General features: G+C 47.8%; 1 protein-coding gene across 1 annotated transcript in view; it reads right to left on the bottom strand.

Annotated features, from left to right (window-relative positions):
- LOC311259536 (neural-cadherin) overlaps nucleotides 1–24905 on the bottom strand; it is a 98061-nt gene that overhangs the window by 4178 nt on the left and 68978 nt on the right. The window contains exons 17-30 of the mRNA XM_084356757.1: nucleotides 22641–22924; nucleotides 18724–19353; nucleotides 17637–18633; nucleotides 15531–15624; nucleotides 11817–12001; nucleotides 11001–11236; nucleotides 7892–8169; nucleotides 7228–7442; nucleotides 4506–4633; nucleotides 3979–4106; nucleotides 3560–3671; nucleotides 1240–1420; nucleotides 466–632; nucleotides 116–380 (exon numbers count right to left, since the gene is read on the bottom strand). Of these exons, the coding sequence (XP_084212883.1) occupies nucleotides 116–380; nucleotides 466–632; nucleotides 1240–1420; nucleotides 3560–3671; nucleotides 3979–4106; nucleotides 4506–4633; nucleotides 7228–7442; nucleotides 7892–8169; nucleotides 11001–11236; nucleotides 11817–12001; nucleotides 15531–15624; nucleotides 17637–18633; nucleotides 18724–19353; nucleotides 22641–22924 (3900 nt within the window). The remainder of the gene's footprint in view (nucleotides 1–115; nucleotides 381–465; nucleotides 633–1239; nucleotides 1421–3559; nucleotides 3672–3978; nucleotides 4107–4505; nucleotides 4634–7227; nucleotides 7443–7891; nucleotides 8170–11000; nucleotides 11237–11816; nucleotides 12002–15530; nucleotides 15625–17636; nucleotides 18634–18723; nucleotides 19354–22640; nucleotides 22925–24905) is intronic.

The following is a 24905-nucleotide window of genomic DNA, read 5'->3' as shown; positions in this document are numbered from 1 at the left end:
GCAGCAGATGACGAGTCAAGACTCGATCAGCCTAAACGGACCTTCACTGGGTCTATGTAATTACGAGCAGCAACGCTGTTTAGAAACATCTGGAGAACCCAGAACCAGATCTCACCCTGAAAGTCGACATTGTCTCCGGAGTTCGGGCCGCTGCCGACCATCACGCTGGCCGGGTGAACCACGATCTCCCTGCGGCTCCCCAGTTGGGCCCGGACCTCCCTCGAGCCGCCGCCCTGCTCCAGTTGCAGGGTGAACAGGTTGTCTTGACGACCGAGGCTGACCAGGACCCACTGGCCGATGTCCACCCGCTGGCCGGGGAGCCGCAGGGCGTGGGCGCCGTCGCCAAGGTTGGCCCGAACAGAGAGGTGACCCTCCATAATCTGAGAGAGAAGAAGACATCAGCCGATCAGAACTTCACCCTTGCGACAACAAGATTCTGACCTGATTAGCGAACGACGGACGGACCTCCAGGATGATGTACTCGTTGGCCTCCCGGGACGTCACGGAGAGCAGGGTGCCCGAGGTGGCTCTGGTTCGGAGGAGCAGCTGGATGTTCGTGCGGCGGGAGCTGCCGCCTCCTCTGAGCTGATAACGGACGACGCTGCCCGAGTCGAAGGAGAACTCTGGGACGGCTGAGGAACGAGGAGGGAGATTTAATAACGCGGATTAAAACCTTTTCATGTCAAATCATCCAGCAGCTCCACGTCCGGACGTCGGTCCACTTCACTGACTGTCAGGGAAATTAATTATTTGCTCAGTCACAACTTTTTGTGTTGAGTTGCAGCAAAGTTACGGACTGAAAAAGTTGAAGAGCAAATTGAACTGAAAGAGGAGAATGAGGCACAAACATCTGGACTGAGTCAAGTATCTTCTGGTTTCTGGGTAAAATAAAGGCCACAACAGGCTGGACAGTTCAGTTAATTCATCTTTCGTGGACATCGAGGGTTTCCTGTAAGTGGGTGAATTAAAAAGGCTGCCGCTGACTCATCTTTATTAAAGGAACAGTTCACTCAAAAATAAAAATGTTGTATTTATCTCCTCACGCACATCCTGACGGAAAGTCGGGTGAAGTTTCGTAGTCCAGAAATGTTTTGTGGACTACGAGACTTCACCTGACTTTCACCAGCATGGAGGAGGAGATAATGACTGAGTTTACATTTTTCTGTGAACTGTTCCTTTAAAATGTTGTATTGTAACACACACACACACACACACACACACACTGTGAAGGTCCCTCACCCTTGTCACACTTGTGTCCGGTGGATCCCGGGTGACACTCGCAGCTGAAGGAGCCCCAGTCGGCGAGGCACGAGGCCTGGACGCCGCAGGACGGGCCGGCCGCCGTCACACACACCCCGTCTGTCAGCCTGCACCCGGGGCTGCTGTCCACGCTCTCACCTGGAGACGCCAGGTCGTACACCTGAGGGGAGGAAGGACGAGGAGGAGGGGTTTTCAACCATCATCATCACTGTGAATCACTTTCCTCCCAACCTGAGTGCAGCTGACAGGAAATGCCTGCTGCCCCCGAGTCATGCGATCCAGGCGGCGCTCACAGCCGACGTGATTAGAGGAGGTTTTTTTAATTCTGCAGTTTCCCTCCTTTCAGTCTGAATTGGACATGCACTAAACGTCTGAACGCGGCCATTGTTCCCAGCTGGCAGCCGTGCAGCGCCTCCATTTTGTGGTGTGTCAAACCAACCTTAACGCATGAACTCCAAAATGTGTTTTGGATTTCTGCAGGAATCGAGGAACCAGCTCTGATTACAGGAGCCGGTCACGGCGGATTACTCTCCTCTGTCTTCTGATGTTGTGAAAGCAGATTTTTCTTTTGTCTAAACATTCCCACCGTGAGAGGTTCAGTAACGACACGTCCAGAGACTGAAAGCGTTCGTCCTCCAGCGAGCGTGACGATTTCTCATCATTAACAGTTTGATGTTCGTGGTGTAGAAGTGGAAATGTAGTCCTGATGGTGGCGCCAGAGGAGACGATGGAAATATGGACAGTTGTCTCTGAACCGTCCTCACAGCACGACGCGTCAGGTAAAATCTTCTGCTCTCTGTAGTTCGATCACAGAAACCTTTGAAAAAGTGTCAATGCACCTAAAATCTGATCGTAACACACTGAGACATTCAGCCGGTTTGTCCACGAGAGACTCTGAAGCAGGAACGTTTCCCGGGTACAAGAAGCCAATTTCTGTCTGGAGAAGATGATGACTACAAACTGATATTGATTTATTGATTGATTGTTATGTAAATGAAGTGATATTCTCACTGGCGTTATATGAAATACTGAAGGAGTTTCACTAACTGTTCTTTTCTTCTCATGTATTAAAAATTAATTAAATTTAATCAAAAAGAACAAAATAATGTCTGAATCATTCAACATGTTTTACTGTCAGTCACGTAGCGACAGTGTTGTCATGACTTTAACATATCTTTGACTCTCACTCTGAAAATGTGACGACCATCTGAACACAGCAGCAGCCTGAGGCCCGGATCAGAGCCGGTATCAACATCAGGCCTCGAGTGACCGCACGTCCAGTACGTCACTGACATAAACAGACTCCATGTTTCTACTCAAAGACAGAAAGAAGTTCATGTAGAACGTTTGCCGAATTTACAAGAAGGAACAAATAAGTCAGAATCAGTCAGAGACAGAGTTTCACAAAGTTTATAAAGTGTCTCCAACTCAACAACTCACTAAATTGCGTGATTTTTAAAGGAAGTCTGGGGACTTTCTCCACGGGGACAAAGAAGTGTTTGTCTGTTTAGTGTGTTTGTAAAATGTGACATGTTTAGATCAATAAAATGTTTCTTCTTTCATAAATTGAGTATAAATGGTGAAATCAGTGTAAACAGTGAGTTCAAACATGATGAACTGACACTTTTTACAAGGGAATAAACAAAGTCACCAGACTCCCTTTAAAAATGACACATTTTAGTGAGTTGTTGAGTTGGAGAAACTTCATAAACTTTGTGAAACGCTGTCTCTGACTAACTCTCATTATTTGTTCCTTCTTGTAGATCCGGTTCTTTCTGTCTTCGTGTACAAACGTCACAGCTGTGGTGAAGCTGGTCGAGAGCGAGGACATGATCCCAACCTACTGAGCTAAGGAGGCAACCCCAACACACAAGGGATTGTGGGTAGAGCAGGCAGACGCCGTCTTTCTTGGGGAGTATTCTGGGATGTTTGGGAGGCTGGTGAGCTGAATGAGCCTCAGCAGCTTCAGCGTGACGAGCAGGAAGCTTCCTCTCATGTTTATTATATCTAAGACTGTGATGTCGGCCAGACTCACACCACCATCTGTCCAACCACTGTCCCCCCGGCACACGCACGGACACATGCATGCACAGACACGCGCGCACACACACACACACACACACACACACACACACACACAGATACAGACTTACAGGCATTAATACTGCATTTAAAAACAAGACACACACACGGAGGAAATGCTAATGACCTCTGGGATGGAAACACACACACACACACACACACACACACACACACACACACACACACACACACACACACACACACACTGCTGTGTTACCTGGCTGTCCACCACCAGGTTGCGGATGCAGCCAGTGAAGCTGCGGTAACGTCGATGAGGAGACGTTTCCTTCACTCCTCCCAACTGAAGAGGCTGGAAGACGTTCAGATACCTGAGGAGGAGAAAGAGGAGGAGGAGGAGGAAGAGGAGGGGGAGGAGGAGGAGGAGGAGGAGGAAGAGCAGGAGGAAGAGGAGGAAGAGGAGGAGGAAGAGGAGGAGGAGGAGGAGGAGGAGGAGAAGGAAGAGGAGTGGGAGGAGGAGGAGGAAGAGGAGGAGGAGGAGGAAGAGGAGGAGGAAGAGGAGGAAGAGGAGGGGGAGGAGGAGGAGTTCTCAGATTAAAGTCTCTTCATAATTAATCTTCATCATTAACGATCCGTATGTTCAGGGCCTCGTGTCTCTGTCTCCAGGCTCGTCCTCACCTCTGGTTTCCAGGCGTCTCTCCTGCAGCTCTGCAGCCGGACTCGTCCATCTCTCGAGTGTCTCCGCCGACTCCCTCCAGCTCGTTCACCGCCACCCCGGCACACTGATCCAGGACCAGCTGGACGACCTGAACGCAGAGAGCGAGACACAAACGCCACCGTCAACAACCGACGTTCATCATCGTCTCACAGAAAAAGGTTCTTCTTCTTTGATGTCTTCACTTCCTGTTTCCAGCTGTCTTCGCTCCTCATTATTTACCCCGCTGGCACTTTAATGTCTAACTTCAGTTGGAAATGAAAATCAGGTGGACGTCAACTTCAAACTTTGGATTCAACGTTGGATTTCGTTAATGAACACCAACAAAATGTCAACGTCTGATGTTAGAAATTCAGGTTGTGTGGATGTTAAGATTACGTTGTTTATGTTAATGTGATGTTGGGACGAGACGCTTGGAGGACGTCTAACAACGATGGTGGCCAGACAGGAAGTTACACCAGAGATGGTTCTTAAAGGGAAACTGTCCTACCTTTCCGTCACTGATGATGTCGAGGCGATGCCAGCGCCGGTCGGTGACGGTGGACTTGGGTGGGAGCTGCAGGGTCAGCGTTCCTGATCCGTGGTTTATACTCAGGGCTGGAACCCCGTTCCTCAGTTCTGGATGGGAGGAGGAGGAGAGTCTTAGTTTTCCTGCTCACAGTTAAATCACACGAGTAGTTTTCACAGCGCGATAAACCTCTCAGAGAATAGGAGGAGGAGGAGGAGGAAGAGGAGGAGGAGGAGGAGGAGGAGGAGGAAGAGGAGGAGGAGGAAGAGGAGGAGGAGGAGGAGGAGGAAGAGGAGGAGGAGGAGGAGGAGGAGGAGGAGGAGGAAGAGGAGGAGGAGGAAGAGGAGGAGGAGGAGGAGGAGGAAGAGGAACCGTTACAAAAATGAAGAAGTAGGAAGGAGGAAGCGTATCATTCAGCGAACGAAGCTCAGGTGTCATCACATGAACATGATCGGATCAGAACCTTTAGTGAGAGGACCTCTGAGGGGAGCGTCTTCACCGAATGTCTCAGAATCGATCGTGTCAAATCAAAAATGTAGAAGATTGTTCTTGTTTCTGAGAGGGTGGTGTTGGTTCTGATGTCAGATGACCCAAAGTCCTTCCCTGACATCAGTTCTCTGTATCGCTGTGTAAGCTGCAGGAATCCACTCAGTCAATTCTGTGTGTGTGTGTGTGTGTGTGTGTGTGTGTGTGTGTGCGCGTGAGTGTGTGTGTGTGTGTGTGTGTGTGTGTGTGTGTGTGTGTGTGTGTGTGTGTGTGTGCGTGTGCATGTGTGTGTGTGTCTTTCAATATCCTCTCAGCTGCTGTGCAGATCAGATGTGTGTGTGTGTGTGTGTTTGTGTGTGTTTGTGTGTGTGTGTGACCCGATCAACCTCACAGCCGTGCTATCGAACTTGTAAGTGAAAAAAGCCTCACAGTCATCAATGCCGCGGCCATCTTTGATTTTCCGCTGCCCCCGGACCCACGTAGCATCGACCCGGGTTCGATACTTACATAACGTTAATGCCACGAGATTATGCAAGACGTGTTTGAAAGGCCATCTGCAGGCTAATCCGTTAACACCACACCAGGACCGCCGGGAGCTGACATTAGAGTTTATGAAGCTCTCGGCCCGCTGAGAAAAGTGTCTTTACAGCGCCGGATTGATTCGCTCTTTGTGTTGGTTGAAAAGGACGAGCGACGCTCCCACCAGCTCTGTGAGATTAGCATGTGTGTTAGCACTCAGAAGTCCAAAATACCGTTTCAACTTTCGGCAAAGCGATGCCGCGTTTCAGAGATTTCAGTGTTTTCCACAGCGGCAGAGGAGCCACAGCCAGTACGCTGATGATGTAACGCTGTGTGTCATGAAAGCGTCATCATTTCTGTGATTGGTTGTTGCTCATTCGGTCTTTCTTTGTTATTCGTCCAACACTTTTGGTACCGAGCCGGACGGTAGCTGCATTTACACGGACACCTATGACGTTTTTCTGGTTGCGCCAAGTCAAACCGAGCTGCGCCGATTTGCTTTTCCATCACCAGCTTTACGGCACCAAGTGTGTCATTAGTTTAAGAAACACCTTTAAGCAGGTAGCCCAGTCGTCGTAGAGCCGGGCCGGCAGAAGTGATGGAAAAACAGCATAATATCGCTCATAATCAGAATAAAAATGGCTCATTTAACCACCTTAATCAGAAGAGACTGATCCGATCAGATTAGTAGGGCTGGTCTTTGGTTGGGATCATATTCTTTCCATGCATGTTTGTCCCACGTGGGGGGAACATTAGTTGACGTTGCTTTAAACATGGCGGTAGCATAAAACTTCTTTGTTGGAGATCTTAAAGATTGTTGAACACACTGATGGTTTCAACAGCTGTGTGAAAACATGAGAGAAGCCGGAGTCCATCTTGAAAATTGATCAAACAGGTGGAGCATGTAAACATCTTATCAGATCACTTTTTAGAGACCGTATAAACAGTTAAGTAGGAAATGATCTCAGTCAGACTGAAGAGATAATGTCCATGTAACCAGACCAGAAGTTCCCGTTCTATTGCTGTTTGTCCCTGATCCAATAATCAGTTCTGCTCGTCTCTGGTCTCATTACGCTGCTGCCAGTGTTGGTGTTGGATTCGGTCCAATCATCCTCTGGTCTTTATAGACCCGTTTTAATTGTCTTCCGGTCACTTCCACTGTCGGGTAAAAGGTCAACAGAGGTTGATTTAAAATTATTATAGACTGAATCACAGTGACGTTGTGCGAACAACAACAGTTACGTCCTGGTTGGCAACTCGTAGTTTATTTCATCATCCGACCTCTGTTATAAAGCAAATCGACCCAACAGATAAACCCAGTCTAACCTAACGTCAGTGAAAGTGTTGTTATTAATGAGACCTGAGAGCAGATAGATAAATGACACACAGATGTAGGCTGCTGTACGTGATGCAGAGGGTTTCTACCCGGACCCAGATTGAGAGGTTCAGGTTCTCATTGAAGTTGCCCTGACTGTCTTTATATCGTCTCTTATTTGAAAACAACAATTTTGTTGTAGTTGCGATGCATTCTGGTCCAAACGTAGAACGTCGTCTCTGTTTTTAGCTCTTAAACAAAGTTTCTGTTCTTTGATTAACTGTTGATGTTATTCAGTATTTTGAAGGTCTGAACATGATGTTTGTTGATTTATTGATCAGTTTGAAACTCGAGCCGGAAGTCGGAGCTCAGCAGTGAACTCACCGACGGCGATGAAGTCCTCCTGCTCCCCAGAATGGGCCGGGCCGAGCGGCCCGTTGTAGAGCAGCAGGCCGTTTGCTGACTCAGCCAGGAACTCCAGGGAGATGTGGCTCTGGAAGCAAGGCATGATGGGAGGGAACCAGGCGTAGCCCTGGCCGCCGAAGCTGTGTTTGGTCTGCTGGCACTCAGGTCCGTCGAACATGGGTGGACACTTACATCTGAGAGACGGGAAGAGAAACTTCATAATATTACCAACATCTCTACAGAATGACAGTCCTGCTGACTTACATACTGGATTTATTTCAGTTTATTTCTATTAGTACCAGCTTCTAAGGATGTAAAATACATATAATCCTGTCTAAGTTTTCTTTCCAGACAAGCCAACATGAATTAAAAAGACCTGAGAGACACCAACAGACACGAGCAGAGACAGAAACCTTGACGAACACTCGCTTAATTAAAAGTAACTGTAGAGGATCTTTTCAGATTCGGCAGCTGAGATGTTGCAGTCGATATTCAAACCATTAAAATGATTTGACAATTCAAAGTCAACTACTGCACACACGGCTGAAAACTCCCTCTCTCTTATTGAATCTCCAACATGTTTGACTGGTTTATTTGGAGCTGATCAGTTACAGAAGTTTCCTTAGACTGGACCAGTACCCACCTGTATCCCAGGGGTCCGTCCTGGCAGGTGCCCCCGTTGAGGCAGGGGTTGGTGGGGTAGGCGGAGCAGGGCAGGTGGATCGCCTCTCGGGCCCGGCAGCCACATCGAGCTGTCGATGAGGCCGACAGCGACACCAGAGAGATGTTTCCGGTGCTGAGAGCCACCGGGGCCTGGCTGAACGAAACGTCGTTGCTGCAGCCTCCAGACTGACTGCAGTCGGTGTAGGGACAGTCGTCAACACCCACCTGAGAGACGGACACGCCCAACATGGCCTCCAGCTGCAAATAAGGCCGAACACATTCAGGATTTGTTATGAAGCAAAACATAAGAGACAATGTTTCTGTTTTCTGACTGGAACTAAAGCTAGCATTAAACCACCAGGCGGCTAACCAAAAATTAAAGCTAGCTTGAAACTCAAACTCAAACGTAAAGTATTAAACTAAAGTTAGAAAGAAGCCGACTGAAACCAAAACAAACCTAACATGAAACTTAAACTAGCACCAGTAACTTAAACTACAGATAGCATGAAACTACAACTAGCAGGAAGCTAAGAAATCTAAACCTAGCACTAAAACTAGCATGACGGTAACCAAAACTAAAATTAGCATTAACCCAAATAAATACAACTAACTGAAACTAGGATGTAAGTAATTGAAACACGACACAAAAATGAACATAACAAGCTAACAGAAAGTAGAAATAAGATAAGCTAAGCTAACTAAAACTAGCATGGAACTGTAGAAAGGCCTAACTGGAAAGAAAACACGCAAAAAAACTGAGAATAACTGACTATAAAACTATGATTAAACTAAAAGTAACATGCTAGCCTCACTGAGCTAACAGATTAAACTAAAAGAAATATAAGATAACTAGAAGGAAACTAATCGACATGATAGAACAAGTAAAACTTATTCTCTGGAGACGTAAACGAGCCGACACCAGACTGCAGCTGCACACTGAAGTGGTGAACTGTGTTTGAACACATTAGAGGACGACAGCAGCTCTTTGATCTCGTGTCTACCTGCAGCAGTTACACCTGGATTTACTCCTTAATGTTATTTATGCACTTTGGTGTTTCTCTGTCATCTCTCCGCCTGTTAAGGTTTCGCTGTAACTCGCTCTCTGTCGCCAAATTCAGCCGTTTCCCTGCTCGTCACCTCGACTCTTCTCTCTCGTTGTGTCTTTCTGGGTGAGAGGTTTTCATCAGAGTCCCTCAGGGTTTCCTGTCTCGCTCCAACTGTGTGTTCAGTTCTTTGGCCGACTCTCATCCACAGTCACTCACCGACTGTGTTTATCTGACTTTCTCGCTCTAAATCAGCTAACGATGCTTTCTCCTTTTTAACCTGAGATAATTAAAGACGCACCTTTCTTCTGCAGCACTTGACGTCCGAGTTATTTTTAATGACAGTCTGTGCTTTGTGCTGACATTTATACTTAATACCTCCGATTGTTCTTAATAAGAGAGAAATAACGATGTGTCGCTCTGAACCCGCCCTGACGCTCTGACAGGACGTGTGACGGATTCAAAATCCGACCTTTGTGACCGTCTGGCTACAATTATCGCGACGGTTTTTGCTGATTTTGAGCGTTTTGCACACAAAAGGATATAAATGTTTTCATCTGAATAATCTGTGGAGACTTGATTTCAGATGAATTGATGCACATTAACCAGACGAGTTTCAGTTCAGCTTTCAGGCAAAGAGGACGAGCTGATGAGTGACAGCGGACATGATGATCTGACACACTGGTCACTTTCATAAAAGTCTTTAAGTGTCTGATATTTTGATAGTTAAGTAGAAAAATACCTATTATCACATCTAGTGATAAAATATAATTAATTAATAATTTAAAAATGTGCTCTGTAATGTAATCTGTAAAGTAACTAGTAACTAAAGTTAGCAAAAATACATGTAGTGGAGTGAAAAGTACAATATTTGCCTCCAAAATGTAGAGAAGTGGAAATTTAAGACTTAAAGTAGCAGAAAATGGAAAATACTCAAGTACAAGTACAAGTATCTTAAAAAATGTGATACAGTTCTCGAGTAAATGTACTTAGTTACATTCCATCACTGTTGCAAATCAAGAGAATTGGTTAAAGGACTAAATCTGGTGAAAGTAAAGTATATTAAGATTAAAAAAGGCTCGTCAGTATTTTATTAATTCCAACATTTATTCTTCTCTCCTCCTTTTTTTACGTCTCTTTATTTTAGTTTTAGTTTTATTTGTGCTTGTTCGCTTCTTTTTATTCTCTTCCTGTTGTAGTTTCATTATGTTTTTTGTAGTCTTATTAATAAAAAGGTACATTTACTCTTTTTAAGTACTTTTTAAGTACTTAAGGCAGCCTAACTCACTCCTTCACCAGCTGTAACATTAAAACGATGAACACATTAATGCATCACTAACTGTAATCCAATATAATAAAACAGAGTGTGTGTGTGTGTGTGTGTTGAACATGAGTGTTTACATGGTTCACTAGCTGTCTCACCTCTCTGCCGCTCACAGCACTGACCTCAGGTCAGCAGCTGCTCTCGTGCTTTTAATGGATCTGAAATATTCATGAACACGTTTACGCGTGTGCGTCCGTAACGTACGAGCAGCCGCCGCGTGTCAGCTTCACCGCGTGACCTCAGTGTTCGACCTCTCCGAGTGCGTGTGCGTCCGTATGCGGGTGAGCCGGAGCGTTAAGTGTGTGTTAAGTGTCTGCACGTGTGAATATGATGTTTAATTGATGTGTAATTAAAGTATCATTAACCTTCGCTGTGTGCGGAGTCAATATGAATCCTCTCGCTCTGCTGTCACACTTCACACCTCCGCTGCTCGTTCGACCTCGCTCACTCTAACGACCAGATACATGCAACCATATAAACGCCACGTACCTTTATACAATACTCTGCTAATGCTTGAATTAGAAAAAGACAATTTGTCCACAAATGTCTCTTAAATTTGGGTAAAAACGATCTTGAAGCGGTTTTAAAGATCAATAAACGTCAGTGACTGCTGCCTGTGGAAACCCTGCAGAGACACCCTGCAGCACACGTTGAGAAACATGGTTTCTATAACTCCATCTGAAGCATCTGCAGACCTCTTTCTTCCCTCGCTGTCTCCTCACCTTGGCTTTGTTTGCTGCCACGTAGCCGAGCAGCTTCTCGGCCTTGTAGTACGGCGAGCCGTGAGCAGCGAACCACACGTCCAGCGCCTTCTCCCCCCGCTGGCCGGCGTCGCCCGCGGAGAAGATCTGGACATTTTCCGGCAAAGTCTGCAGGAGCTCGGCCAACATTCGACCCAGACGGGAGAACCGACTCTCCTCGCCTCCGTTACCGTTAAAAAACTGCTCCACCGTCAGATCTGGAAGACGAGAAATGATGTCAGGTAAACTACTTTCATATCAGCAGCGTGAAGAAGCACGAGGCCGGCAGAGACGTCAGAGACCACAAGATAAATGAAATAATACAAAGATCAGAGAGAAAACTGAAGAGGAAGACAGACGAGGAGACGAGAGGAGACGAGAGGACACAGGAGGACACAGGAGGAGACAGGAGGAGACGAGAGGAGACGAGAGGAGACGAGAGGAGACAGGAGGAGATGAGAGGACACAGGAGGAGACAGGAGGAGACAGGGGGAGAAGAGAGGAGACGAGAGGAGACAGGAGGAGACAGGAGGAGACGAGAGGAAACAGGAGGAGAAGAATGAGGAGTTTTTTTTCCCATCATGCCTCTCTGTCTGTTGGTGCTGATGGAGCCTGAGGGAACTGACAGCACTCAAACCCATGACCCGGCGGCACTCTGGGATGTGCAGCACCCCCCCCGCCTTACATTACAGTTACCACGGCAACCACAGGGGCGTGCACGTGTCGACAGTAATGACAGCTCCTGTATCAGGTTGCATAAGAAGTGTATTGTGATGCTCATCGTCATCGTGGACTCACTGGTGATGCGCACGGAGGCGGCGTTCTGCAGAGCGTCCTGCTTCAGCTCCCTGACCTCCACCTGAGCTGTGGAGGTGACGTCGGGCCAGGTGCGGTCCGACACGCGCACCTGCAGGCGGTACGAGCCCGGCGGAGCCCCCTCCCTGATACTGAGCTGACCCGAGCTGTGGTTCAGACTGAACAACCTGAAAGAGACACAGACAAATGTTTATGTCCATAACCGGTCCAGACTCACAGTTTTCTCCAGGTGTCATGTTGTCTGTGCTTTGGTCCTGACCCGGCTCTGAGAGGTGAGGCCATGTTCACAGGCTGGTTCACAGGCTGGTTTACAGGCTGGTTTACAGGCTGGTTTACAGGCTGGTTCACAGGCTGGTTTTGGTCTCTAAAGCTAATTCACCTCTTCATGACATCTTTTATATAACTCTCTTGTTTAAATGATATCAAGGCTTAACGTTAGAGATAATTAACGAGCGGCCTCTTTGAGTCGCGGCTCTGATGGCACAGCTTCAGTGAAGATGGTGAGGAGGGACGGAGGCCGGGGCTTTGGTTGTCTAGCGGGTTACAAAGGGTTTTTGAAGCAGTTACTTAAAAAATCATGTGAAAGAAGGTTAAATTAAAGGAGCAGTTCACCCTGAATGAAGATTCAGCCATCGTCTCCTCCTGATGATATAAAGTCAGGCTCAGCCATCGTCTCCTGGAGATGATGTAAACATCAGATGTCTCCATGCAGCTCGTCTGCTGTGATCACAGAGATCACGACCTGACCTCAGATGTTATTTACATCCTTTAAAAGAGGAAATCTTCTCTGTAGCTGTGAAGATAAAAGCGTCTGAAGTTGGTGCACGAGCTCGACCGTGTGTCTGTGAGTCGATAACGTCTTTTCAAATCAATTCGTGATGTCGGGGCCTCCAGACTTCGCTCACTCACTTCGAGCTGTATGGAGCCATTTTAAGCTGTTTTCATTTTGCTCCAGCTCCTGCAGTTGTTTAGGAGAACACCTGAAATGTTTTGTGGACTATATAAAACTTCAGCCGACTTTCCATCAGCGTGACGGTGAGCAGGATTTAGTCGTAGTTGAATTTTAATTCTTGGGTGAACTGTTCCTTTAAAGGGGAAATGAAAGGGTCAACTGGTGGGAAGTGTTTCATAAGCAGCAGATCGTCCCGCCTGAGTGGAATAAATCAAATCTTTCATTCATCTATTTTTCTGTTCGATCTGCAGTCTGAGTACAGTCGTCCTCTGGTGGGACTCCTCAGATCAAACCGACCCGACGGAGGTTTTCCGGTTCAACACGCATCCACGTTCTTGATCTGGGAATCTTTGGCGCTCTCCGCTCTGCTGCACCGGAGGGTTGGATCCCAGATCCCAGGCGCTGTGGCCCGGGTCCAAGACCTGGTGCTGAATATGTGCCATCGGGCTCATGTAACTGTTTAACCTCTTTACACCGCGCCGACCTTCACAGCTCTGATTAATTAACCACGACTGGATCAAACCTGCTGCTGCTCTCCTGGATTTATGTCACATTTCTCACCCTTCAAACACAGACGCTCACTAACAGCAAACACATGAAGAGATAATGTGCAGATCAACAAACACACCCGGCTCATCTCTTCTTCTTTACATGTGACACTCGTCGTGTTGTTATTGGCCCGCTGGGGCTGCTTCACTCCACCTGAGCGAGCAGCCAGCTCCTCTTCTTCCTCCGGTTTGTCTCACTTCGACATGTAAATACCACGCAGACCTGAAGCTCATCCACACTGTGAACAAATTGCCGTCAGCGGGGCTGGAGAGACGAGGCCTTCAGGAGCATCTGTGGTAATTCTCCAGCGGTTTCTTTGTTCTCGGTCGTCTCTTGTCGTCCCCCCTCCTCCCCTCCTCGCCTCTCATAGGTATCTCGTTAGAAGAGAAGGTGGCAGCGAGCGCAATCAGGCTCTCCCCGCGTGAAGCCTCGCCTCATCAAACAAAACGAGCGCGCCCTCGCCGTGCTTCAGTGGGAATTTTCAATACCGCTGGTTATGAAGTATTAATAGCACTGTTCCTGACGAGTCAGATCCCCTGTTCTCTCCCCGTCCTCTAACCTTTCATTCTCTTTCTCTCTGTCTTTGTTTCCTCCTTCAAACTGCCTGTTTCTCTGTCCCAGTTTTGTCTTTTCTCCTCTTTGTCGCAGCACCTTTGTACTGTCTCTCCCTCTCTATTTTAAATCTGTCAGCTCCTGCGTCGCTCTTTTATTTCCCCTCTGTTTCCTGATCGTCTCTGGCTGCGTGTCACATGAGAGGGGACACGTTAAGAAGGGAATCTTTTCTGCTTTAGCTCCTAAAAAACTGCTTCACATCCACCATCTCTGGATGCTTTTATCCCAAACTGCTCACATCGTGCCGTACAGCAGAGTGTGCAGGACGGTCATCGGCGGCGTGCTCCTCCCCTCGGGGATTAAACCTCCTCTCGTCATTTAATTACCTGCTGATTTTAATTTGACTCGATACGTTTTCCTTCTTGGTCCTGCAGTTGAATGTTTCAGCTTCAGTGTGTAAAATGATGCATGTGCTGACTGGAAATCTGATTTGTGACATCACAAATAGTTTGAAGGACAAATCCGGGACCGATTTGCAAAATATACAAGTGTGATGTGAGACGATCAGCATACAGCGACTGCTTCATCTCAGCGCTCCTGACAACGGTTTTCTGTGGACCCGGGCCCTTGAAACACTTTCTCACCAAAATGAACACGAGTTTTTAGAAATGTGGATGAACCAGCTTAAAATTGGTGAATGATTCTTTTCTCATTGCTAGAAGACAAATCTGCCTCTCTGCCAGCAGCAGATCATAAACCTCATCACGATCCATCCAGAAGACGTTAAACTTGTTTTTTAAAAAGTCTTAATCAATAATATTCTGTATTAGACGCATCGTTTTTCCAGAACTGATGACGGAAGTTGCTGAGGAGTGAGACATCTCCCTTCTTTCTGATCTCTGTTGACAGCTTCTGACGCACTGAACCGATCAGGTGGTTCGCGAGGATCGATGAAAACTCGTTACCAACCAAACAACGTTCAGGAGGTGGATATAAAACCATCAACGAGCCAGCGGCGTTAGCTTCAACGTGTTTCATGACATCGCACCGGAAAAGGTGGCGAAGATTATCGTGTTCACCCGGATGTTGTGTTTCCATCTCAGCCGATCAGAGCTGGAGCAGGTAAACACACCTGGGTCATTTGGAGTGAAGGCTGATAGTTTTCTGGAGCTTGTGTTGTAAATTAACAACGTTTTCTTTACGTCAGATCACAAGAAGCAACAGAAACGAACTGAAAGTGACGGCTGCCTGGAACGATAACCAAGCAGGAAATAATTTCTACTTGCGTTTCCTGAATCAGCTGAAGTCTCGTCTTCCTCTCCACCTTCGCTGCCTCCCTTTACATCTGTTCTCCATCTGCCTCTGCATTATCTCCTGACGTGTCTTCAGCACCCACCAGCCTTTCTACAACTCTCTCTCACTTAACCTTTCTCTCTCAGATCGCTGCTTCCACCGCTCTGCCTCCTCTACCTTATTACCTCGCGGCCTTGCTCTCCTTCAAAGCCCTCTACCTCCCTTCGCCTCCACGCCTAACTATAACTTTTCCATCTCGGCTTTTCACTTCCATCACTTCCTTTTTTTTTTTCTTTAGCGTGTCACCTCTCAGCCATCTCAGAGCTTTTCACCACGTGAGATCAAAGTACCTGGACGGTTTGCCTTCGAAGCGGTACACCTTCTCGCTCCAGTCATCGAGGTCGGGGGATTGAACTCGTCCGAGCACCGTCGTCGGGAGAATACCTGTCAGGAGGTGGGAAGCAAAAGACACAAGAAAAAGTCAAAAAATGCATTTGGCTTTGAGAGGAATTAGTTGTGAGTGCGAGGGATCCCGGCGGTGCGAGGCAAATATTAAGAGTGAAGGGGGAGAGAGCGGAGGCTTCTTTAAGGAGATAAGGTGGCGGGTGACGCCTCATTGGCACGCACAGTCATGGTTTGACAGCACAGCAGGAAGATGTGCACACATTAGAGTCGCTCCCACAGTGTTTTTTTCCCCCCCGTTCCCAAAAAAGCCGAACGCAGCGCTGTAATCTCTTTAGCCGTGAAATCAGCTGCCTTTTAAAAATGGCTCCTGTTTATGTGCCCGTCAAACCTGGGACTTAAGCCGGAGTTAATTGTTTGCTTCGTGGCATGTTGTTGAGCTACGTGATGGATTCGTATTAGCGGGTTAATGTACTTTCATGTGGAAAAGGCCCCGGAGAGGAACTCCACTAAAAATACATTACAGAAAACCTTAGTTTTTCCAGAAAATTACAGGAGGCTGACAGATGGTATGAAATGCTAAATAAGTGATGTGGGCTGGAGCGGGAGGCTGCGAGCAGTCGACTGTGACGAGCACAGTCTTAACAGCACCAGTACAGAGCACTCAGGAGGCGGTGGGAGGGACACGGAGGTTAGACGAGCTCGTCTGGGACCAGAAAGACACCAGTTTGAGACCAGCTGCTGAACTGGGACGATGAATGACAAATGGTCTCTTGTCCGTCTGCTACGAACATCAGGCCGCCCTTGAGCAAGGCAACGTGCGCAGAGCAGCAGACAGTAGGAGGTTGTCGGTTCTCAGGTGTGAAATGGAAAAACAGCAAGTGACCTCAGCACGGCCTGCTCCTGGATAAATGAAGGTTAAAGGAACAGTTCACCCCAAAATGAAGATTCAGTCATTCTCTCCGCACCCCGACGCCGACGTGACCGAGACATTTTAACAGCCTTGATGTGCAGCCAAGGTTGTTGACGTCGTGTGTGCATGCAGTGAATATTTCAGCTTTGAAAAAAGGCCGTAAATATCGTCTTTTCAAATCAGTGTGTGATCTCTGAGCTGCACGGAGCCACTGAATGTTTATTTTTGGTTGTTTTTCCGTTTTAAATCAAGTCTCCAGCTTCTTCAGTTGTTTAGCAGAACACTGCGACGCTGTTTTACTGTGAAGCTCCAGAAATAATGACTCAGTTTTCATTTTTGAGGTGAACTGTTCCTTTAACAAGTAAAAAAAAATAAACACAAAATAAAAGTGAAATAGTGAAACGTCGACACAAACCAATCTAAAAGCGCTCTTCAGCTGTGTACAAGCACGAGGGAGGAAAATGTTGCAGCATCGACTTTATTTGTAGTCGTAGCGGTTGACTTTGATCTGCTGCTAAATCAGAGCGCAGCCTGAGGCTCGTTTCACATAACAGGGTTTCTCCGTGGGCCCGGGTCGGCCCGCTTTAGCCGTGGCACGCCGAGCCAAGCTGTGATGACATGAGTTTCCACTACAGCCTCACAGCAGGGGACGACCGGCGCTGTGGTCCAACCTGTGACGGTTTCTCACCTGAGCTGCGTCCTCAGTGACTGAACTCATGTGTGTCTGCTGGAGACGAGAAGAAATAATCTCTTTCTCTATGAATCAGCCACCAGGCGCGTAAATCACCAGTTTCATTGAGATGCTATATTAAATCCATTCTCTGGACAACGATGCAATGTTTGCTGATATCACAAAGCCTGTGATCGATATGATGCGCCAATTTAAAGGTGCAATATGTGAGAATTTCAGTTTGCAAAAAGCTAAAATTATCAACAGAAGGTAAAGAAATAATGTCCTGTCCTGTCTGTTAATATCTCTCAGAGCTCCTAGACCGGTCCGCTAACTGTAGCTGCGGTTAGCTAGTTAGCTCAGTTAGCTGTGTAGCTAGCGGTAACTATGGTAATATGCTGCAGCATTGGATTGTTGATCATTGAATCAATACATGGATTGTTTGTGGCAGCGACAAAACAAAAAACTTACCCTCATAACTGTAGACGACGAAGTTGCTGTGACCTGGTGAGTGGGGGTGGTCATTCCTGTCACCAATGACGACCGTCAGCGTGCTGGTGGAGCTCATTGGAGGAGAGCCGCTGTCAATCATGAGGATCGGGAGGTGGTACTCTTTCTGTCGCTCGCGGTCGAAGGTCCGGAGGGCGGTAACGGCCGCGCTGCCGTTTCGAAAGTCGGTCAAATTGAAGTTGGTGGCGTCTGAGGTGAGCATGAGGAGCCGTATGGAGAACGGCCCGCCGTTGGTGGAGGTGTCCCGGTCGGTGGCGTGGAGCAGGAGGGAGGTCTCGTTCATTCGGACAGCCTGGGGCGCCGGCGTGTTCTCCCAAACGACGGGCTTATAGGAGACCTCGAACTCTGGGCCATTGTCATTGATGTCCAGAATGGTTACCATGACGATGGCAGTGCCAGTCAGGGGTGGACTCCCGGCGTCCGTGGCGAGGACCATGATCCTGTGCTGCGAGATTTTCTCCCTGTCCAGAGAATCGGCCACTACCACCCAACCGGACTGGTCCACCAGAAACTGACCGTAGGGGTCCGACTCCTTCGAAATGCTGTAAGAAAAACGGCCGTTTTGACCCGAGTCCAGATCAGAAGCTGTGACCTGAGCTACGATTGTCCCCACAGGTACGTCCTCAGACATGGCGGGTGACTCATAGAATTGTGGGAAAAATACGGGGGCGTGGTCATTGGAGTCTTCCACCTGAACGAGACAGTAGGCCAGGCTGAAGAAATCGGCGTCTTCGGCCTTCAGGGTCAGATTGAAAGTCCTCTCGTGAGGCTTCTCGAAGTCGACCTTCTTTTTAAGTTTAATCACGCCGCGCCGGTTCACTTTGTCCGTCTCCACGAAGAACTTCCTGTCCTCGTCACCGCCGACGATGCTGAAGGTCACCACAGCGTTCTCACCTTCGTCTCCGTCTGTGGCAGAAACTACGAGAACCTCGCTGTTCACCTCCAGATCCTCCGTCACCTGAACACCGGAGGACACAGCAGAGTTATTATGAGCAATGATGTGAGAGACGGTGATGGAGGTGCGTTGAAATAAACCTGGTGGACTCACCTGAGTAGTGTAGAGCCTCTGAGTGAAGACGGGTGGGTGATCGTTGACGTCTGAAACCATGATGGTGGCTGTTCCTGTTCCCGCCAGTCCCCCTCCGTCCCTGGCCTCCACTACCACCAGATACCGGTCCTCCACCTCCCGGTCCAGGGAACGCAGCACCGTGTAGATGGTCCCTGTGCTGGCGTTGATGGAGAACAGGTTGAGGTTGATCTCATTGCGGACGTTCTTGATGATGCTGTAGGTCAGCATGGCGTTCTTGCCCTCGTTGGGGTCGTCCAGGTCCATGGCACGCATCTCCATGACGGAGGTGTCGGCAGGTGAATTTTCAGGCACTTGGCCGACGAAACATCCGTCAACTTCCAGCGCCGGGCACGGGAAGAAGGGCGCGTTGTCGTTGACATCCTGAACCTCTAGGAGCACATCAGCAAACCCCGTGAGTCCCGCCCCTCCCTCATCTGTGGCGAGGACGAGGAATCTCCAGGCCGGGCGCTCCTCGCGGTCCAGACGCCGTTGTGCGTAGATCCTTCCGGTTCGTTCGTCGATGGTGAACTCGCCACCAGCGCCCTGACCATGGAGGGAGTAGCGGAGGGCGGTTTGATCGGCCTCCTGGTCCGGATCTGTGGCTGACACCTGAAAAGAAAAAAATCCAAGATGAGACAAACATCTGGTCAGTGTCTGCTAACCGTCCCCGGTCCAAACTGAAGATGGAAGATCAACATTTATGAGCATGTTTAATCATTTTCCTCCACAGTGCTGGAACAAACTAAAGATACAGGATGTCGGTCGGTTGAATTACACAAAAAACAACAGAACAGATTTCCATGAAACTTGGATGGAGGATGGTTCTCGGCCCAGAATGGACCCCATCGACTTCTTGTTGCGGTTCAAAACGGACAATTGTCTTTAACATTGTGAGACACAACAGTTTTGCTAATTTGTTAGCTTGTTGGTTTGTTGCGTGTACCTTTCTGATGTGATTTTAATCTTGAAATGGTTCGCATGAATATAATCTCATCCTTCTAACAACGATGCTGTGACTGTAAACTTAAAGTGAGGCGTCTTCCTATTCGCTGAACTGTGTTTGTAATGTTTGGCGTTAAAAAATGAATAAAGGATAAAAGCTCCCTGCTGAGAAAAGACTGTTTATGCTGCTGTTGTGGCCGGACTCCCTCGTAAAGCAGATTCTTAATCTCAATCAGAATATTCCTGGTAAAATTAAAATTAAAATAAAATAGCACAATACACTTTGAGGTACTTCTTACAGTAAATCGACTCACACGTGCTGTATGTAGTTGCCAAGATCTTTAAAACGTTATTACAGACAGGTTCATCTAAATTCTGGTGGTACTGAAAACAATGGGCCACAGAGCACCGACACCACGTTCTCCTGGTAATAAAATGTCATTACACGAAGGCTGTAATGAAACACGCTCACAAACAGCAGCGTGACTTTCTGCTCCGGCTGAATAACATTTCTCCTCTTTAAAAGGAAACTATTGCTTTTTGAGGTGTTTCTTATCAAAAACAGTTAAATTGCTTTTTCATTACGTACAAATGTCAGAGCCAGCGAACAGGACGCGAGGCAGGGAGCTGATTGCGGCGGCTGCCTCCGCACACAGGAATAAACATTTCTGTGTTGCTTTGTCCTGTTTGCTTAATTAACCTGCCTCGCTGCTATCTCTCTGAGCACGAGGAGGGCGAGAGCGGCTCTCACATCTGTCACCGCGACACACAGCGCAATTAAAAGTTAATAGACGCCAACAAAAGCAGGGAGAAAGTAGACTTTTAGCCTTTCTTCTGCTCTCGTCTCACCAGAGGGTTTGTTTACCGAAGCCTTTGAAGTTTCTCTCCCCCCTCCTCCCCCCTCCTCCCCCTCGGCTCCCTGAGCTCCATGACAACGTGATGCAGGTAGACAATATTGAAGATGAGCAGTCGCGGCGCCGCAGAGGAGGCTGCCGCGCAGGTGAAGTCAAGAAATATTCATTTCAAATTAGATTTTCCTCTCCGCTCGCTATCTGCTGAATTGTATTAATACACGGGGCTCAGAGCGGCGTGCGTTCAGGGAGGGGCCGGCAGCGGCGCCACGGAAAAACTATCGAGAGAGTTAGAGGGGAACCGAGCGTATATCAAATCAATTCCAGCAGGCGAGGGGAAGCAGGCCCGGCTTGAGGACTCGGTGACACACGCCTCTCTGACGGGGGATTACTTTCCTGCCCTCTCCGACGCACTTCCACCTTTTTAATCTGATTTAGCTCGGCGGCACATGCATATTACTGTGAATTACCGGAGATAGGTGTGACGAAAGGAGGATGAAAGTCACAGGAGGAGGAGGAGGAGGAGGCAGACTCTTCACTTTCTCAGGAAACTTTTCAGAACCTTGGCCCTTCCTGTCAGCAGGCTCGGTCTGAGTTTAACGTCGCTGCCTCCGCCGGCTCATATTGTGTTAAACAATGTCACACATGTGCGACGTGTTAGCGTGTCGACACTGGATCTCTGCTGAGGTGTCGCTCCGGGCTAATTTCACCTCCAAGTCTGAAGCGTGACCAACACTGTTAGATTTGTCTGTATTAAACCTGAGACATTTTCACATCTTGTTCATATAAACTGACATTTTCACAACAAGCTGGTGACGGTGCTGCTCGCTCGTGTTAACCAGCTTCATCTGGACCGGACCGACGTCTGATCGGTGCTTTAGCTCGACGGGTAAAAACAAATAATGTGCCATCGACGCAGCCATCATGCAGGGTCACCGAGGGGCTGCAGCATATCCCAGAATGCACTGGGTGAAAAGGAGAGTACAGACTGGACTTGGTGCCAACACTCAAAAGTGCTGACAGCAAAATGTTCATGTTGAGTTAATGTTAATAAATTAAGGCAGAGTTACAAATAAACATATTCAGTTATAACATGTAAGTAAAGGGGAACTTTAAAGGGGCATTCCTGCAACACTCCCGATTTTAACTCTTTCTCTGGATTTCATACAAATCAAACGGGTGTTTCTCGTTTTCTTTGTGGGATATCTGTCGTCTACATGGCAACTGACCCTGCAGCGGAGGTGAGCGTCTGAAACGACCTCGCCTGATGTGTTTCACTCGACCCTGAGCTCGCTCAAACCCTCCGCTCCGATTAGTTTGCAGCTGAAAATGAATGAAACAGCTGCGAAGAGGAAGAAGAACGCTTACAAATTTTACTCCACTTTGTGCGAGACCTTCCCCGTTAGTGACATTTGCCTCCCGTCTGATTCGCTCGTCCTCTTGCCTCCACTCTGCAGACTTCAGTGCTGCATCGTTTGATCCTCCCTGTTCTTCTTTTTAAAGGACGGCACGGCCTTTTTCCTCTTGTTTAGAGTCTTTAATGATATACATTCTGCTTTAAATCATTTTGAATGTTTCCATGCTTGCAGTAACGTCACTGTTACACATATCGTGGCACATTTAAGCAGCAAAACTAAAAGCTGTAGTTACAACCAGAGGAAACCGAACCAGACTTTTAGCTTCTGCTTTCCGACAGCTCTGATGGAGCTCAGGATTTATTAGTTTTGTGTGTCTGTGTGTGTGTGTGTGTGTGTGTGTGTGTGTGTGTGTGTGTGTGTGTGTGTGTGTGATGTGTGTAAATTCATTAACATCAGATCCTGTCAGCACGTCAGATGATTTGAATAATCAATGAAGCTAAGCTGCTGTGTCTTTTACACTCGATGACAATCTTAATGGAGAGGCTGCTGGTAGATCGCTGCTGTAATGTCAGTGATATGTTCCTCATTAAAGATGTATTATTTCAATAATAATTTTAATGCATATAAAATATATATCATGTAATGCACAGCGCCGTAAAGTCATCCGTGTTTTCACCGTTTGCAGCTTCTGAACTTGTTTGGTTTGTGACGTAGTCGGTCAAAGTCGTGATGAATGAAAACTGACCTCCAGGATGAAAACGGGCAGCTGTGTGAGCTCCTCCGTCACGGCGGCGTGGTACTCGGTCTGGCTGAAGACGGGCGCCTCGTCGTTGCGATTGACCACCTGAACCACCACCAGCGTCTCGTTCTCCCACTTGCCGTCGGAGGCGACCAGCCGGAGCTCGTAGCGCTGCTCCATCTCGTAGTCCAGCGGCTGAGCCACGAAGATGGTGCCCACCTCGGGCTCCACGTCGAACGTGCCCATGGTGTTCCCCAAGGTGATCTGGTAGCGCAGCTTGGCGTTGGCACCTGCAGGGAGGAAGTGGAGATCAGGTCAGTATGTGTTGGGTTAAATGATCGGCTGGAGGTGAAAACAGAAGTAGAGCTGATTGACAGATTGAATCTCAGGATGAGTTTGACAGCACGTTTTTCTGATTTCTCACAATATTTGCCATTTTGTAACATAAATAATGAATTTAAACAAAGATGGATTCGTCAGTTAATTAAAGAGAAAATAATAAAATAAAAATCTGCCCCTTTTTAGCAGGTTTTAAGAGGATATGATCAGACACACACAAATCTTTTAATCCCCTTTAAAAGAAAACATCAACAGAATTAGCCCTGCCAACAGAAATCTGAATATTTAAGTCACATGTCGGTGGTGAGATGACAGTTTATTTACAGCCTGTCATCACAGCAACATGGCTGACATGAGTCAACACACACCAAGTCATTCTAGTCACATGAGATCCTTTAGAAATCTCATATATTTGAGTCAAGGACACCACAGACCTGCAGATGTGGAGCTGTCCGTCACTCGGTGACAGCGGAGCTCTTATTGTGAAAAGAAACTTTTTGAATGATATTGGAGCAGATTTCCATGCAGAAAAACACACGTCTGATTGGCAGTGGAGGCGCGCACACACACACACACACACACACACACACACACACAGGGATGACCCTGTGTGGACAGCAGCAGCAGATATAAAATATTTGGGTGGAAAACAGGCGTCTCGCTCACAGAGGGGCTCATTAGATGCCTTGCTCTGCCCCACACCTCCACGCTCTCTCTCTCTCAAACACACACACACACACACACACACACACACACACACACACACACACAGACACACACACACACATCGCACACACTCACACACTTGTGGGAGGTTGAAACCCTTCGATACTCGAGTGTTTGTCCTTCTCTCTGGTCTCTTTTAGTCCACGGCCAGTCGGTTAACTCATGTAGCCGGCTAGCTAGCAGCTAACTAGCACTAGTCAGGCTACAGAGGTTGGTGCTGCTTTTAGCCTAACGTTAGCGTTAGCTTTTTACCTCTGGTGATTGTATTCATGCTTCTTGTTGTTCATCTGTGAAGATTAAGAGAATTTCCCACAGAGATTATTTTCTGCAATAATCTGAAATAAAATTAATCCCATCAGTGTTTTGTGGAGGCGACTGGGGCGACGCTAACTCGCTGGTTAGCCTACAGAAACACCTCATCCCTGCTGTTCTTCATAAGCTTCTATAGGTTCCTCCATTTTGGATTCTGTGGCTCTTCGTCCCCGTCAAGGTCTGTTACAGCCATGACGGCTTGTTTTTGATCAAAGTTCAGCCAAGTTGAACTTCTTCTATCAGAAAGGGTTAAAATGGTTTAAATACTGATGATCAGTCCTTCACTCAGACAGGACACACCTCCATCTCCTCTCCTCCATCTCCTCTCCAACATCTCCTCTCCTCCATCTCCTCTCCTCCATCTCCTCTCCTCCACCTCCTCTCCTCCATCTCCTCCATCTCCTCTCCAACATCTCCTCTCCTCCATCTCCTCCATCTCCTCTCCTCCTTTCCTCAGCAGCTTCTCTCACACCTCTGGTCCCTCGTCTCCTCGCTTCCTTCACTTCTGAATTTTCTCCACTCGTCTCTTGAACCCTTTCATCCTCCCTCCTTTGCCTCCTCTCCTCCTTTCCTTTCCTTTCCTCGCTCAGTCTCTCCTCTTCTTTCTAGTGAATACCGACACACACGCGAACATGGTAAACACACGCACACGCACACACACACACATACAGATGCATGTTCTGAGCCCAGAGGCGGGTCTGTCAGGGTCCGGCCTGCTCCCTGTTTACCGGCACCAAGGAGACTTTAGGAGACAAACACCATCTGTGGAGACGTGGAGGACCTTCATTACGACACCGGAGTGTGTGTGTGTGGATGGTTGTGTGTGTGGTTGTGTGTGCGAGGAGAAGCTTAAGTGCACCGGTCCGTCACAGCCTCTGAGCACGATCCGTCGTG

This window comes from Pagrus pagrus (assembly GCF_965226575.1).
Source record: "Pagrus pagrus genome assembly, chromosome: 7".
In the NCBI taxonomy this organism is placed as follows: Eukaryota; Metazoa; Chordata; class Actinopteri; order Spariformes; family Sparidae; genus Pagrus; species Pagrus pagrus.
This window is presented reverse-complemented; position numbering and strand designations above follow the sequence as displayed.